At 40.8% G+C, this 14136-nt stretch overlaps 1 protein-coding gene across 1 annotated transcript; it reads right to left on the reverse strand.

Annotated features, from left to right (window-relative positions):
* Window positions 1–509: 509 nt before the first annotated feature.
* Window positions 510–5511, reverse strand: actr5 (actin related protein 5). The gene is made up of 9 exons (XM_069693811.1): window positions 5128–5511; window positions 4255–4493; window positions 3899–4068; window positions 3399–3616; window positions 3079–3240; window positions 2353–2457; window positions 2011–2150; window positions 1588–1720; window positions 510–1355 (listed from the first exon to the last, which is right to left on the reverse strand). The coding sequence occupies exons 1-9, from the start codon at window positions 5509–5511 to the stop codon at window positions 1032–1034; spliced, it is 1875 nt and encodes a 624-aa protein (XP_069549912.1). The 3' UTR covers window positions 510–1031.
* Between the last annotated feature and the right edge of the window lie 8625 nt (window positions 5512–14136).

The following is a 14136-nucleotide window of genomic DNA, read 5'->3' on the forward strand; positions in this document are numbered from 1 at the left end:
CTATTTTGACAACAGACCAATCATTTAAGGAATTTATTGGCAAAACATTCTCTGGTCCTGGTCTTTTTATGTTTTACATACAATACAGTGTTTGTAATTGAATATCTTTGTGGTGTAATTTGAAATTAGTTTTGGGAAATAGAATGGGCATTATTTAGATTAAATCTGAAAATCTTAAATTATATTAGATTAAATTAAAAAACATAATATAAAGTAACAGGGACTTGTGGTTTGTGAAAAAAATATAGATTGATAAAAGCTGGACAGTTAATAAATCTATGAAAATCTACATGTAATGACAGAACTTCAGGTAAGCGAAGAAATATGTGTGTGCATAATTAGAATGAAGAGACCATATAAATCATTTCAAATTGAACTTTAGTGAGAGAACCCGAATTTTAACTACTACTTTAAGAGATTGGTTCATATTTAACAAGTGGCATCAGACAGCTTCCTGACTTTTTCCTCCTCTTGTAAATCAATAAAAATCAAGCAGATGTTTCCACAAGTGAAAATATATTTTTTTTAAAACAGAAACAAGAAATTCTATGTACACAATATTACACAAAATATTCCCACTAGAACTTTAACTTCATAATTTGATGACTATTCAATATGAACAGTCTCTTGTGCTTTCGCCAAGCGTAATGAAAATAAAATAAACATTTTGCAACAGTTACAAAATTACAAAAGTCACAGGATTCTTGAGCACTCTCAAAACTCAAAACCAGAGAGTATGAAAAGATGAAAACAGTTACTGCCACTGCATCTTATAATTCTGCGCATAAACTGTTGTATCGTTACAATTGTGTTGTGGCAGGACAGCTTCCATCTCTCTGAAACCTCATCAATAAACATGGAGGTTTATTTTCTGCCCCTCAGAATCAAACACCAACGTCTTCAGCACAATTCACCTCTGATCAAAAAGAACCGGTTCACAGCTGTTCGTTGAAAAGCATGACAGGACCAGCCTTCCAAAATCATTTCTGGAATTCAGTGAACATCAGACACGGGTGATTTCTGAGATCTGTTTAGGTGGTAACCATGGTGACATCAGCCGCAGCAGTAGAGGAGGAGGTGGTTAGAGCAGATGTAACCGTGGTGATGGCAGCAGAAGCACCTGTAGATGTCTGTGTGGTAACGGAGGGCTCAGCAGGGCGAGCAGGAACTGGTTTAGCGATCTTCATGGGAATGAAGACATTAGAAGCACAGTGCTCACTCAGATACTCGCCTCCTTTCTCCTCATAGTCCTGCCTGCTGATCCAGCCCTCTGCTGCTCCTCCAGGTGGATGAGCCAACGCCCAGTCTCGGGCTCCATACCAGGCGTCCAGGGCCGGCTGAGATGCCATGGTTACCTGTGCAGGAGTTTAATTGTAGGATGTTACCTCCAGATTATCTAAACCACCTATCTGAAAATGATTTGGGTAGTTTATCTCTGGAGTTTAGATTTTCTCTTAATTCACATTTTTACTTTTCACTTGACTTCTTGATAAACTCGGCTTTTCCACCTGTATGTTTGTGTGTTAGTATATCAAGGTGGTGATTATGTATTAATTTTGTGTAACATGAATTGCATTTTGGCTGTACCTTGAAGTGTGACTGGAAGGGCCTCATGGCCAGCAGCTCTCTCTCCACCCGCTCCCTCATCCCAGGGTACTGCATGTTCCCTCCTGTCAGAAACACATTGCTCACCAGCGCCTCCTGCTGCTCTAGAGTATACCTGTTGGTGGCAGAGAGGAAGTAAGAAAACATGAATATATCAGAGTATATAAAACATAATGTCCTGTTTGTGTGATAAAGTCAAAGAGAGATGTGGAGAGGATTTGTGTTATCTGTGTATCTGCATGATTTTATTAGCGAGAAGTTATATGTATACCTATACATTATTTATTTATATATATATATAAATAATATATATATATACACACACACACACACACACCTTACTGTACATGCATACAGTATGTGTGCTTGTTGGTTGTGTGTGCACCTGTTATTTTGTGTCGTTACCTGGCTAGGACATACTGCAGCGTCTCCATCAGTCCCATCTGGTCCTCTCCTGTCAGCGAGGGCTGGAACAGGATCTCTGGACACCGCAGACGCTCCGTCCCCACAAACAGCTGGTGGTACTCCGCCATGTTGAACATGGGCTGGAGAAAGGATCAAAGTTATGACAAGTATTGACACGAAATGTTTCATTAGAAAAGTTAAGCACAAAAACCGAAAACCGGACGAAAAGTTTTCTCACACATTCTATCACATACCATATTACTGTATCAGGTAATTGCCTGCGCAGCATTAATAAGGCTCTAAATATCTATTGGAAAAGTCCCAGAGTCCCTGTGCCACTACCTGAACCACATTAGCAGGTTTTTCTGGCAGTGTGTCCTCAGGGAAGTCAGAATCCATCAGCGCCACTCCATCTCCCTCGTCCATCGGCTGCTCCAGCTCAGACACCTGGCAGAGAGCGACAGATCAGCCTCAGGCTTCATGTCAGCTGTAGTGCAACAGGCTCAGCACACAAGGACAGATCCTGTAGAGCCCCACAGCACAGTCATGGCAATGACACGTCCTCCTAATTAATTATTGGATCATTTGAATTTGACTTCAGCTCAGTGGCTTCCAAGTTGATCAGTTACCGTCATTTTTTTTAAGAGAGTAGCATGTAGTTTCACCACTTGGTTTCCTCCTTACTGTTATCATCTGAAGCATTTACATAGCTAGGTTTTATCTAAGTACAGTACACACATAGAAACCATCTTAAACACAGGTTGTATATATATATATATATATATAAATATATATAAATATATATATAATCTAGAATCCATCATAATAATTAATAGATTAATTCATCTTAAATTTCAAAAAAGGGTTTTAAGAGTAACCTCATATCAACCACTCAACAAAGAACAGATATAATCTGTGCATCTCTTTGCATTAACTGCTGTGCTACCGAGGGAATCTTTTACCTCTTTTTGACGATCCAAATTGTGAAAATGTGAACACAGCAAATTGCAGAATAACAAGTCAAGACTTTCTAATTCTATTTTGAAAGTTTGGTCGAGCAGCACCTACCTCCGTCTTTCCCTCTGCTCCGTCGTGCAGCAGTTTCTGTCTGCCCTGCTCCACAGCCAGCTGCAGTTTGTTGATGTAGGACTGCAGCTCCTCAGCTGAGTCCATGTTGAGCTCCACCAGACTCTTGTGAAACTGATCCAACAGGCCGTCCTCCAACAGCTCCTGCACACACAAAACGATCAGTGTTTTACAATCGAATATCATACTGAAAAATACAGTTTTATAGATCCTGCTACAGTAGAAACGGTAACATCTGAATTCCTAGAAGAACGATTTGTCTTCTCAGAGTTTTTCTTTGTAAAGGAGAGTAGGTTCCTTGCCTGTACTTCCATGAGTCTGTCCAACCTCTCCTGGTCCTGCTGCAGCTTCTCCTCCCGGCGGCGAGCATTAATCTCCTGAAGTCGTCGAAGCTGCTGGGCTCGTCTCTCCTGCCTCTCCTCCACGCTCACACAGCCGCCCGGCACCTTACCCGAAAAGGGAAGCTGCATACGGTGAACTTCCCGCTCGTAAAACTCAGGGCTGCGCCACTTTTCCAGCTCTGTGGAAAACGAGGAGGAAATACAAAGAAATGAAAAGAAGGAATGAAGAAAGAGGATAATTGCAAGTCTGTGATTTCTTCTAGCTCCTTCTATTAACAAACACCTCTTTCTCTACCAGCCAGGAGGAGAACATTAATATATGTGTGCAGTTTGTTGATGTTATTTCAGCTGCTCAAAAACTAAAACATGTATTTGATGCTGCAAATTATTTGAGTTGTAAACCTGTCTTGAGATATGCATCAACAAATGTACACATTCATGCTTGTACTGACATACTGTACCTTCATGATAATCAACAGCAGTGTAACTGTGTTCATGTAGCAGCTCCTCCATGCGGTTGAGTGTGACGGCAGCAAGGTGACCTGGGTACTTGAGCTGCAGAAGGCGCTGCAGGTAAGACGCTGCCTGGCTCCCGGCCACGTTCACACGCTTACAGTTAACTGCATCCAACCTCAAATAAAAAAACATATCAAAACTAAACTGACTGCAGAACCAAGTGTCTGATGATCGATTTTAAAAAGTGTCAAAACATTTAGGGAAGAAGGACAAATAGTATAGATCATAACAACGTTATAATACAAACTTTGAAAGGATAAATACAACACAGAAGCAGTTGTCTTTGTCTGTTGGTCCTCACCTGCCGTTGATAACAGGCAGGATGTGTGAGCAGTGGTAACCTGAGGACAGAACGATACCCGTGTGTGGTCGCTGCAGGTTCCTCTGAGTGTTATTGTGGAAGAGACTGTACAAGCCATCCACGCCGTAGGAGACGTACGGGACGCCGTAGCACTCAAACAGCAACTCTGACATCATCTGCCGGCACTGCAGCGGGTTGCAGGGCGCCTCGGTCAGCACAATGGGGTGTTCGATGCTTCCCTACAAAAGCATTGGGAAAGTGAGGCTTGTTTATTATATGGTTATCATTATGAGTTAATTAAATATAAAACAATAATGGAAAAATATTACCAGAATGCATTACTGTCATGAATCCTATAATACTTTAATTCAGCACTGAACACAAACACACATTTCAGCTCCTTTGAATATCTTTGTTTTATTCTGTGTTGTTGTACCGGGTCTCAAGGATGAAGATGACGCCTCTCCTTATCTGGAGATACCAAACACTCCAGATAAGGAGTGTTATTCTGACTTCTGGTGATTAATCAGTTTACATTATTATAGACAGTTACTCTCAATGAATAAAACATCAATTACAATGAAATCAGTTATCATGTCATTTTGAAACAGTGTTGAGGGTCGTCAAACACTTTTGAACATACACGCACAGTAAAACAATTAAACAATAAAAACAATTTTGCACATCGGGGGACTTTAAGAAATAAAATCAATAGTATGTCAAATGGTTTTAAAACTTATACTACCTTTTTACAACTAGCACTAACTTTCCTGCTCTGTTTAAGGAGTTGTTAATGGGAAAAGTAAAGAAACATAGTACCACAGCTGTCTTAATATTTGAAATGGGCGACGCATCACACCGTCCACCACTGACCTCTGAAGCGATGCCCAGGTGTGTGAACACATAGTCGAAGATGAGCTCCTGGATCTCGAAGTTGACCACCACGTTCCTGTCGAACTGGCTCTTCAGCAGCCACCGCAGCGGCTCCAGGTTCGGGATGTCGTTACCGATCTGGGTCTCGCTGCGTGCAGCCCCTCTGCTGCGCGCCGCCACCGACCTGAAGAGCAGCTGCGGAGAGTCCAACTCCGCCCCTGAAGCTGCCCAGCCGGCACGCGTCTGGAAAGAGCCGTTATCTAGCACTATCGGGACCGGTGTGGGGCTTAAACACTGTGCGGGGAGCTCAAAAAGTGTGTCAGGGGACGTTTTAGTGTCCTGAAACGAGAAGATTTGGCATACCGGTTTCTCTTTGGACGCCATTTTGGATATGTGTCACTACAAAATACAGCCGGGTGGAGGCTTGCTGTCTCCGACACACAGTTCCCAGCAGTTTTTAATCATTCAATCGATTGAATCCGCCAACGGTATTGTGCAGAAAAATCAATCGGCGTAGCTCTTAAGCAAAAGTAAGCAAACATATATACTATAGACGCCTCACAGCGAGGAGGTTCTGGGTTTGATCCCGGCCTGGGCCGGTCTGTGAGGAGTTTACATATTCTCCCTGTGCCTGCCTGGGTTCTCTCCGGGTACTCTGGTTTCCTCCCACCATCCAAAAACATGCATGTGAGGTTAATTGGTGATTCTGTAAATTGCCCTTAGGGGTGAATGAGAGCATGAATGGTCTTTGTTTGTGTCTGTCTCTATGTGTTGGCCCTGTGATGGACTGGCGACCTGTCCGAGGTGCAACCTGCCTCCGCCCAAAGTGAGCTGGGATAGGCTGCAGCCCCTCCGTGACCCTGTTCAGGATAAAGCGGGTATAGATAAGGGATGGATATACTATAGACGTTTTGACTAAATACGTTTTGTTTTTACTTTTTACAAATAATACAAGTGTGGCAAACAAAACGTTTCCAACATTTTATTATTTAATAATTTTTTTTTAACTTTCAGCTTAATATTCACTTTGTCTACCCTTCAACCAAGGCTTTATATACAGTGTATACGTTATTTATATATATTATATACACTGGTATATCATAAGATTTACAGTAAAGGTGAATTTTAAAAATAGTTCGACCTTTTACCACCAGAGGTCACACTACACTAAATTCCTGTGGGATGAGACAGACATGAGATGGGTATATTTGTGAATTATTGGCAGACAAACTCTCAGATAGTCTAATTATCGTTTAAGGCACATATACAAGTATAGAATTGTCACGTCTAATAATAGTGAAAAAAAAAATTCTGTGTCGAAAAAAATGTATTGATATTTGATTCGGAATAATACTCTTTTTTTTTTTACTTTCCCTCTTAAATCGTACCACTTTATTATTTGGCCAGTCGGTCCAAACTCATGCTTGGCAGCCACACTTTGCTATAAGAATGTGATTTTAAATTGTAGTGTAGACTCCTTTAATTATGTTGGATGATGCAGTCATCAAATTAGCCAACCATTTATCGAGAGAGACATTTTGAATCTCTACTCAAACTACAATAAATGTTACAACTCTCACTGACATCTTTTTTACTGTCACTCATTACCTCAAATTTGGGGTCAACTGGTTATTCTGCCGATCCGAACCGCAACTGAAACCATGTAAACAGTCATGTTCCCTGAGGCCCTGAGATCCCTGGTTTCTTTCTGTCTGCCGTCCTGTTACTCTCAGCTGACCGGGCGAAGCCTCAGCTGGTTATGTGGGACACCTGCACATGAGAGCTGCTGTACGTCCCAGTCGGCCTCCATTCAGATCAGCCAGTCAGTGCACATGCTGGACGTCTAACACAATTTGTATTTTAGTTATCCTGAATGTGTAAAGTAAATTGAACAGCCCTAAACTCATTTGTAATGATGAATTATTAATAACAGATTAATAATATATTGTCAAATGGATGTGGTTTAAAGTGCAGTGAAGTCCTCCAATGAACAAATAGGAACAAAATAGGAAAATGTTGCTGCTGATAAAAAAAAAAAAAAAAAAAAAAGTCCCATGTAGCTTTCTGTACTTAAAAACCATAAAGCCTGATTTGCTGCATTAAAGTGGAAGTAGCAGTTTGTGTGAATTATCTTTTTTTCTCGCAAAAACATGTTTTTATTTTTTGTGTCCACCTATTTCTACAAATCAAAAATCAGGTTAATTTGTTTTCCTAACTACAATATCTACTCAGGTTTTAGCCCGTGCATACTGTATCTGCAAATTGAAATACTTTAGATTGCACACAAGCTGGTTAAACAGTTAAGCCCCTTCAATGCTGCAAAAATGATTATGCAGAGCCATCTTTACAAAGCCACTGTCACCATAGAGAACGTTTGAATTATAATCAAAATCCAAGAGATGACATTGACATCTTCATTGACATTTAATCTACTCCTATATTTAAATGTAGGAAAATAGCAAACAGTCCTATTTATTCATAAACATTTGATTTATACTATTTTGATTATCTTATTTATGATTTATGCATTTATAATACTGCCTTTATTTTTGCCTTTCTTTCGCCTACAAGAGAATGTAGAAAGATTACATTTTCTGTTTTTTGGATGGGTTTATTTCCTGGACAGCAGAGATGTTTGGGAGCAGAAGATGAAATGGATGAAGGAAGGAGTGTGTGTGTGTGTGTGTGTGTGTGTGTGTGTGTGTGTGTGTGTGTGTGTGTGTGTGTGTGTGTGTGTGTGTGTGTGTGTGTGTGTGTGTGTGTGTGTGTGTGTGTGTGTGTGTGTGTGTGTGTGTTGGGAGGTGGGGGGTTACAGTATGAAGCATGATGGTGCGTCACTGAAGCACGAGCACAGTTCACTGCTCAGGCACAAAGCTCTAAGTGACTGCCATCCCCCTCCTCCTGATGCTAATAAGCAGATCTGGGTCACCTCAACCTCTCAAACACACACACACATGGTTACATACCCAGTGGTAAGACACACACACACACACACACACACACACACACACACACACACACACACACACACACACACACACACACACACACACACACACACACACACACACACACACACACACACACACACACACACACACACACACACACACACACACACACACACACACACACACACACACACACACACACACACACACACACATGCATGCACATACAGCCAGAAACTCAAATAATTACACTTGCTTTTCTCCTTTCAAACACACACACACATACGGTGGCGTTCAGTCCTCCTCGGAGACAAGACGTGACATCGTGCCGATGTCCGTGCACAGTGCTTGCAGCCCTCTGCTTGTTGTGCTTGTCATCTAGGCAGCGGTGATGAGGCACAGGGGAACTAATGGGCTACAAGCACTCTGGGACTGCCACGCGTGATGCCAAGTAGCCTCCATTTTGTGGAGGAATGAACAGACTGCTGGTTCCCACTGACAGGGAGGGAACAGAGGGGGAACTATCTTAGATAGGGTAAAAATGTTAAATGTTTACAAATTATTAGATGATTTAGAAATGTATTTTAATTTGTTACGTTATAATTATTCAATGTCCTATTTGTTCATTTATTTTGGAGTGGTACAGCATTTTGAGGGTTTTCAGCTGCTGTTCAAATGCTGTTTTGTGCAGACAGAAACAGACTTCTCAGTGTCAACATGCTGTTTTCTTGCACAACGTGTAGAAGGGAAAAACATCTGCCCGTGACGATTATGTGTGTGATAATGAGTCACGGCATTTGTATTCAGTTGTCCTGACAACGCAGAACTTTCTTTTGTTAACATCAGTGCAAATACTAGAAACACAGGGCATTGCTTTTTGTCATTTAACATGCTGTCTTGTGTCATTATGATGTCGCAATAGGATTAGCAATCAAAGGTGTGTTTTTCCTGGCAAGATCATAATTAAGTAAAGTATTGCCAAAGCAAACTTTATCACTACTTCATGTTCTACATTGTTTATCTAATACGTAATTTAATCATTTAGTCTTAAGTGCTATTTACAGTGGACAGATTGGTTACAGATTAACACTCTCAAGATCAAGTGGGCACTTTGCACTGTGGCATTCATTTGTAGGAAGACAACAATCGTACAATGTGTGTGCACGTGGTGACAGCTGTCACAGTGTGTGTGTGTGTGTGCACGCATGAATCTGTATTTGTAGTCACATTTTGGGGATTCGACTCTCTTTTGGCTACAAAATGCAAGTTCCATATTGTAGGCTAAATCCAAAAAATGTTGTGTTTAAATTTAGGAGAACATTAAGATTAGGGTGGGGTAGGTGTAGGCGAGTAGGGATTATGATTATAGCCAGGGTAAATCTCTGGGAAATTAATGTCATAATTGTAATGTCCTTTGAAATAATGGCGACGCTGGTGCGTTTCTGTGTGTATGAAGGAATGAAGGAAGGACGAGGAGAGCCCAGTTTATGTAACAACCCTGACTCTGAGCACTTCTGATATATCAGAGCCACACTGCGGACAAAACCCCCTGCAACCTCCACGACTCTCCTCTGCACCCTGTCACGCCTGCGCGCACACACACACGCACACACACACACACACACACACACACACACACACACACACACACACACACACACACACACACACACACACACACAGAGACAGAGACAGACACGCACGCACTGTAAACTCAGTCTCTTTGTCTTTTTCTCTCTCTCGTCACACATGCTGAAAACACACACACACACACACACACACACACACACACACACACACACACACACACACACACACACACACACACACACACACACACACACACACTCACTCACTGCGTCTGTCACTACCACTCTCTTCAGACTTTGGCCCTGTAAGCCCAGCAGATCTTTTTGGGCCACAGAGTGATTAATGTGTTTGTGCACCTGTCACTATTCATGCATTCATGTATGTGTCTGTGTGTGTGCATGTGTGAGACAGTGTGTGTGTAAAATGTATTTCTAATATGTCCATCCACTGTCTTTAGAAATCAAAAATTTGAAACGGAGTAGGTTTGTTCCCTGCATCACACACAGGTGTGGTTGATTACCCTGGCTGATTGAGCAGGCTGTTCTCCCTAAACCCTGCCTCTGAACTGCAACTGTCCAATGATAGCTACCAAGCATGAAAGGCCTGATCAGCCACATAACAAATTGAGTGTGGTTCAAATAAGAGTAATACTGAGGATTTTAAGAGTTTGAGAGTGATATCTGTTAGTGATGGACATTTCAAATCTAATCAGCTATTAACTATTAACTATTAACATGACCAACATTGCCAAAACTCAGCTCAATAAGATGCATTTAGCATGCCTGGCTAACTAGCTTTACTACAGCAATAACTTACTTTTAGCTACATTCAAAGTCACTGATCATCACAAACCACTAATGTCTTGTGAGGCTACAGATTACATTAAAAAAACATTCTGTGGGAGCAAAGATGACAGTATGAGAGTTTAGACTAGCAATACTGGTTTATGTCCTAATCTTTATTATGTTTGGGGAAGCCAAGCTTGTGTTAGATAGTGTTATATTTGCCATCTTCCATCTTCTACATGGATCATCAGAGTTTTTAACACCATCGTGGGCATACTTTTACAGGCTTTTTGTTTTATATGAAATCAACAAACAAAGACCTGTGTGGAGAATTAATGTTTAGCTGAGCTGCACCTGAAGAATTCTACTGGCAATACTTATCATTTCAACTGACTAAATCCAAAGTTATTATGTAAAAATGAAAAGCCAGATCACCAATGGCTACGGCCTACAAGTCTATGTAGCAATATTATTGAAAATGAATCAGAAAATCAACAGCGGGTCTTTGACTGTCTATCTTGTGGCCCCAGTCTTCGGTTCATTATTGTTTACATTGAGCTTATTTGTTGTAAAGTTTGTTTGTTGTCAGATAAAGTATTCAACTACAAAAACCTTGGGAATTTTTGTATTACCCCATCTTAGAAAACTACAGCCAAAAATTATTTTCCATCACCAATATGTCTAAAAATGATCCTTTTTTGCTTGTTTTGTTTTTAAATAAACAGTTAATTGTTGAGTGTATAAAACTTAAACAAAATACTGAAACCCCATTAGTAGGTTATTCTTTCAAACCCAAACAACAAAAAGGCACGTGGTTGAGAAAAGATGACGGTTTGTGCTAAATGTAACGTGGTTGCCGTTTGTTTCGGTTTAGGAACTAATACTGCTTGATCTGCGTTAGTTACGTCACGTAAATTACTTAAGAAATCCACATTTACTTTTGCTTTGCCATGTCCTCTAACACCTGTCTCCCAGGTGTCAGTCCTGGGTTGACCTCCTCCTGTTACGGTGATTGTTACAAGACATCTGGCACAATGTGCGCGTGTTTTTTAGACGCATCTCTTTGACACCATCAGCTTTAACAAAACGGTATTTTTTTCACGCACTGGGGAAAAGAACCGGGTGAAATAATTGATGCTTTTGTTTTCTTTAAATATCCCATTAAGCCAAAACTGTATGGCAACGAGCCAACGTGCAAAACCCCAGGACCCTAAAACTGAAACAGCAAAATTTATTTCAGCCATAATTGATTTAATTTAGGCCTACCTCCTGCTGTGACAAATTAAAAAAAATACCCTTTTTTTTTTTTAAATGTAGGAATATGTTTAACAATGTAACAAACCAAATTTAGATGATTTGCGCGTAACTGCAAAATATCCTGCAAAATGTTATTTTAATTCACCTATAGGTGGCGTGACAGCAACATGATGAAGTAAAATGACTAAAATAAGTTGAGGTGTCCGACTTGTAATTTTAAACAATTCATTCTTGTACGAAGCCCTAATATTTCCAGGATTTAAGTATTTTGAAAACACGATGGTCAACATCAGCCAATCAGCACGTCAGCCTACCTGATCCAGATTTAATGCAAATGCGAACAAAATGTTCTGTTAGCCTATGAAAAAACACATTTTCACAACAGGAGGCTTTAGGCTACAGTCAGAAAAAAAATATGGATTGGCTTAAATGCGTTTAACTCTCCCTCTATAAAGGCATTAAGAAAAAAAAAAAACCGTGCGAAATGTGTTTTGAGAGCATCTCTTTTCCTTCAAATCTCAACATGCACACACCCTGTTCAATTACTGTGGCCATGGCAACTATCAGAGATTATTGCTCCCAGTCAGCACTGCATGGCTGTTAGACGAGGCTATAAGCCTCTCCGTATTTCAGGCCTACACACTCACACACACACACACACACACACACACACACACACACACACACACACACACACACACACACACACACACACACACACACACACACACACACACACACACACACACACACACACACACAATGAATCTGCTGCAAGCATACACTCCCCTTTCTGAGTGTCTCTCTCTTGCAGTCTCTCAGTCATAAACACACACACGGAGGCTGAATTAATCCTTCTCTTTGTAGCCTTAAAAGCTAAACTGGTCGCCCCAGCAACCAATCTTAAAGTCTTCTGAAGAAAAAAAAAAAAGAAAAGCTGACTGAAAACCCATTTTGTCATGAGAAAGTAGCTTAGAAATCTATCATGTTGGAGAGAATTTAATGCAGCCTGCTGTATATTTTTTTTCCAACGTTAAGTTGTTTCAGATTCGTTTTATATTTCATTATTTTTGCATGTCTTTGTTTAATATCACATTCCTCCCCGGATTTGGAGACAGTTGCGTTTTTGCAGATTTCGGATGAAGCTGCGTGTTTTGGCTTTCGTGTTGCGCGCCTGTGACATTTGCAGCCGAACCTCTGTCCCAGCATTAGCCCGGGGACTGTGCATGTGATGGGGGAGGGAGAGATGCCTCAAGGACTCTCCCGAGTTCCTCACCGTCCTACACACACACAGAGACACACGCACATACCCTCAGACACGGATGAGACACACTCCACTAACAAACACTGTGCTGGCATGATCACAAATAGCAGCTGGCAAAGCAGCCCAAGCCAAGCATGAAAATATGCGGAACTTTCTCTGTCCTCTGGCTGCTTTCTAAATTTAGACCTCTCGTCTGTTATTTCTTTTTTTTTGTCTTACAATGTTGGTCGTAAAATATTGGCTCGCATTTCTTCATCCTTTTTGGATCATTTTAATGAGCCTTAGAAAAAAATGTTTACTTAATTCACATTTTTGCGATTTTTTTTTTTTTTTTAAGCAGGAATGAGAGAGAAATGCTTCGGTTTTCCAGCCTTCCTGCCACAGTGGGCTACATTTCTGCAAGCAGGCTACAAAAAAAAAAAAAAAAAAAAATGGATGACAGTTTTGCTCAGCCGTGTCACAGCAGATACGGAGGCAAAATCGAAGTACTTCGTAATTCCCAAGGATTAGAGCTGAGGTGGGGAAGAAATAACTCCCGCATCTTTTTTTCCCCCTTTTGTCAATATCTTTAAATGTCGCCCAGTAAAAGACAATAATTAATATAAGCGGAATTGCATGGTGTGTTAAAATTAGAGGAGGCTGAGGAGGAGTGTTTGTGTTTCAGGAGCTGTCCGTGGTGCTGTCGGTGCTCTGCAGGCCAGCTGCACGACGCGCATCACATCATCAACGAGTTGCATCCTGCACAGCCGGCTGAACATGCTCATCTGGAATCAAGCTGTTAAATGAGCAGGAAACATAAAATCTGTGGCTGCATACATGCTGGAAAACATCCAAACAAACACGCAGATATTAGCAAACAGCAGGCCTACACCATTCATTTAATCATTCTGAATTTGTTTTAAATGTTTTATGTGGAAATATTTCAGTTATATTTTTGACTCTAATTTCGCTTTTATTATGTAGAAAAAAAAAACGTTTTGGGGAAATTCATTAAAATATTGTCTGTAGGCAAGAATGCTATAATTTTGAAAAAACAATTCCGTGAAACACAAGGCCTTTTACCTCTATACAGAAAAAAACAAAAACAGACGTGTGTGTCTGTGACTGTGCGCAGCCTCGGAGTAGGTTACGCTGCGTTCTGCACAAAAAAAAGGACTGATTT

This window comes from Brachyistius frenatus, unplaced genomic scaffold (genome assembly GCF_029030835.1).
Source record: "Brachyistius frenatus isolate BFR_SWC_R1_liver_20210118 unplaced genomic scaffold, ASM2903083v1 Contig_16, whole genome shotgun sequence".
Taxonomy (NCBI): domain Eukaryota; kingdom Metazoa; phylum Chordata; class Actinopteri; family Embiotocidae; genus Brachyistius; species Brachyistius frenatus.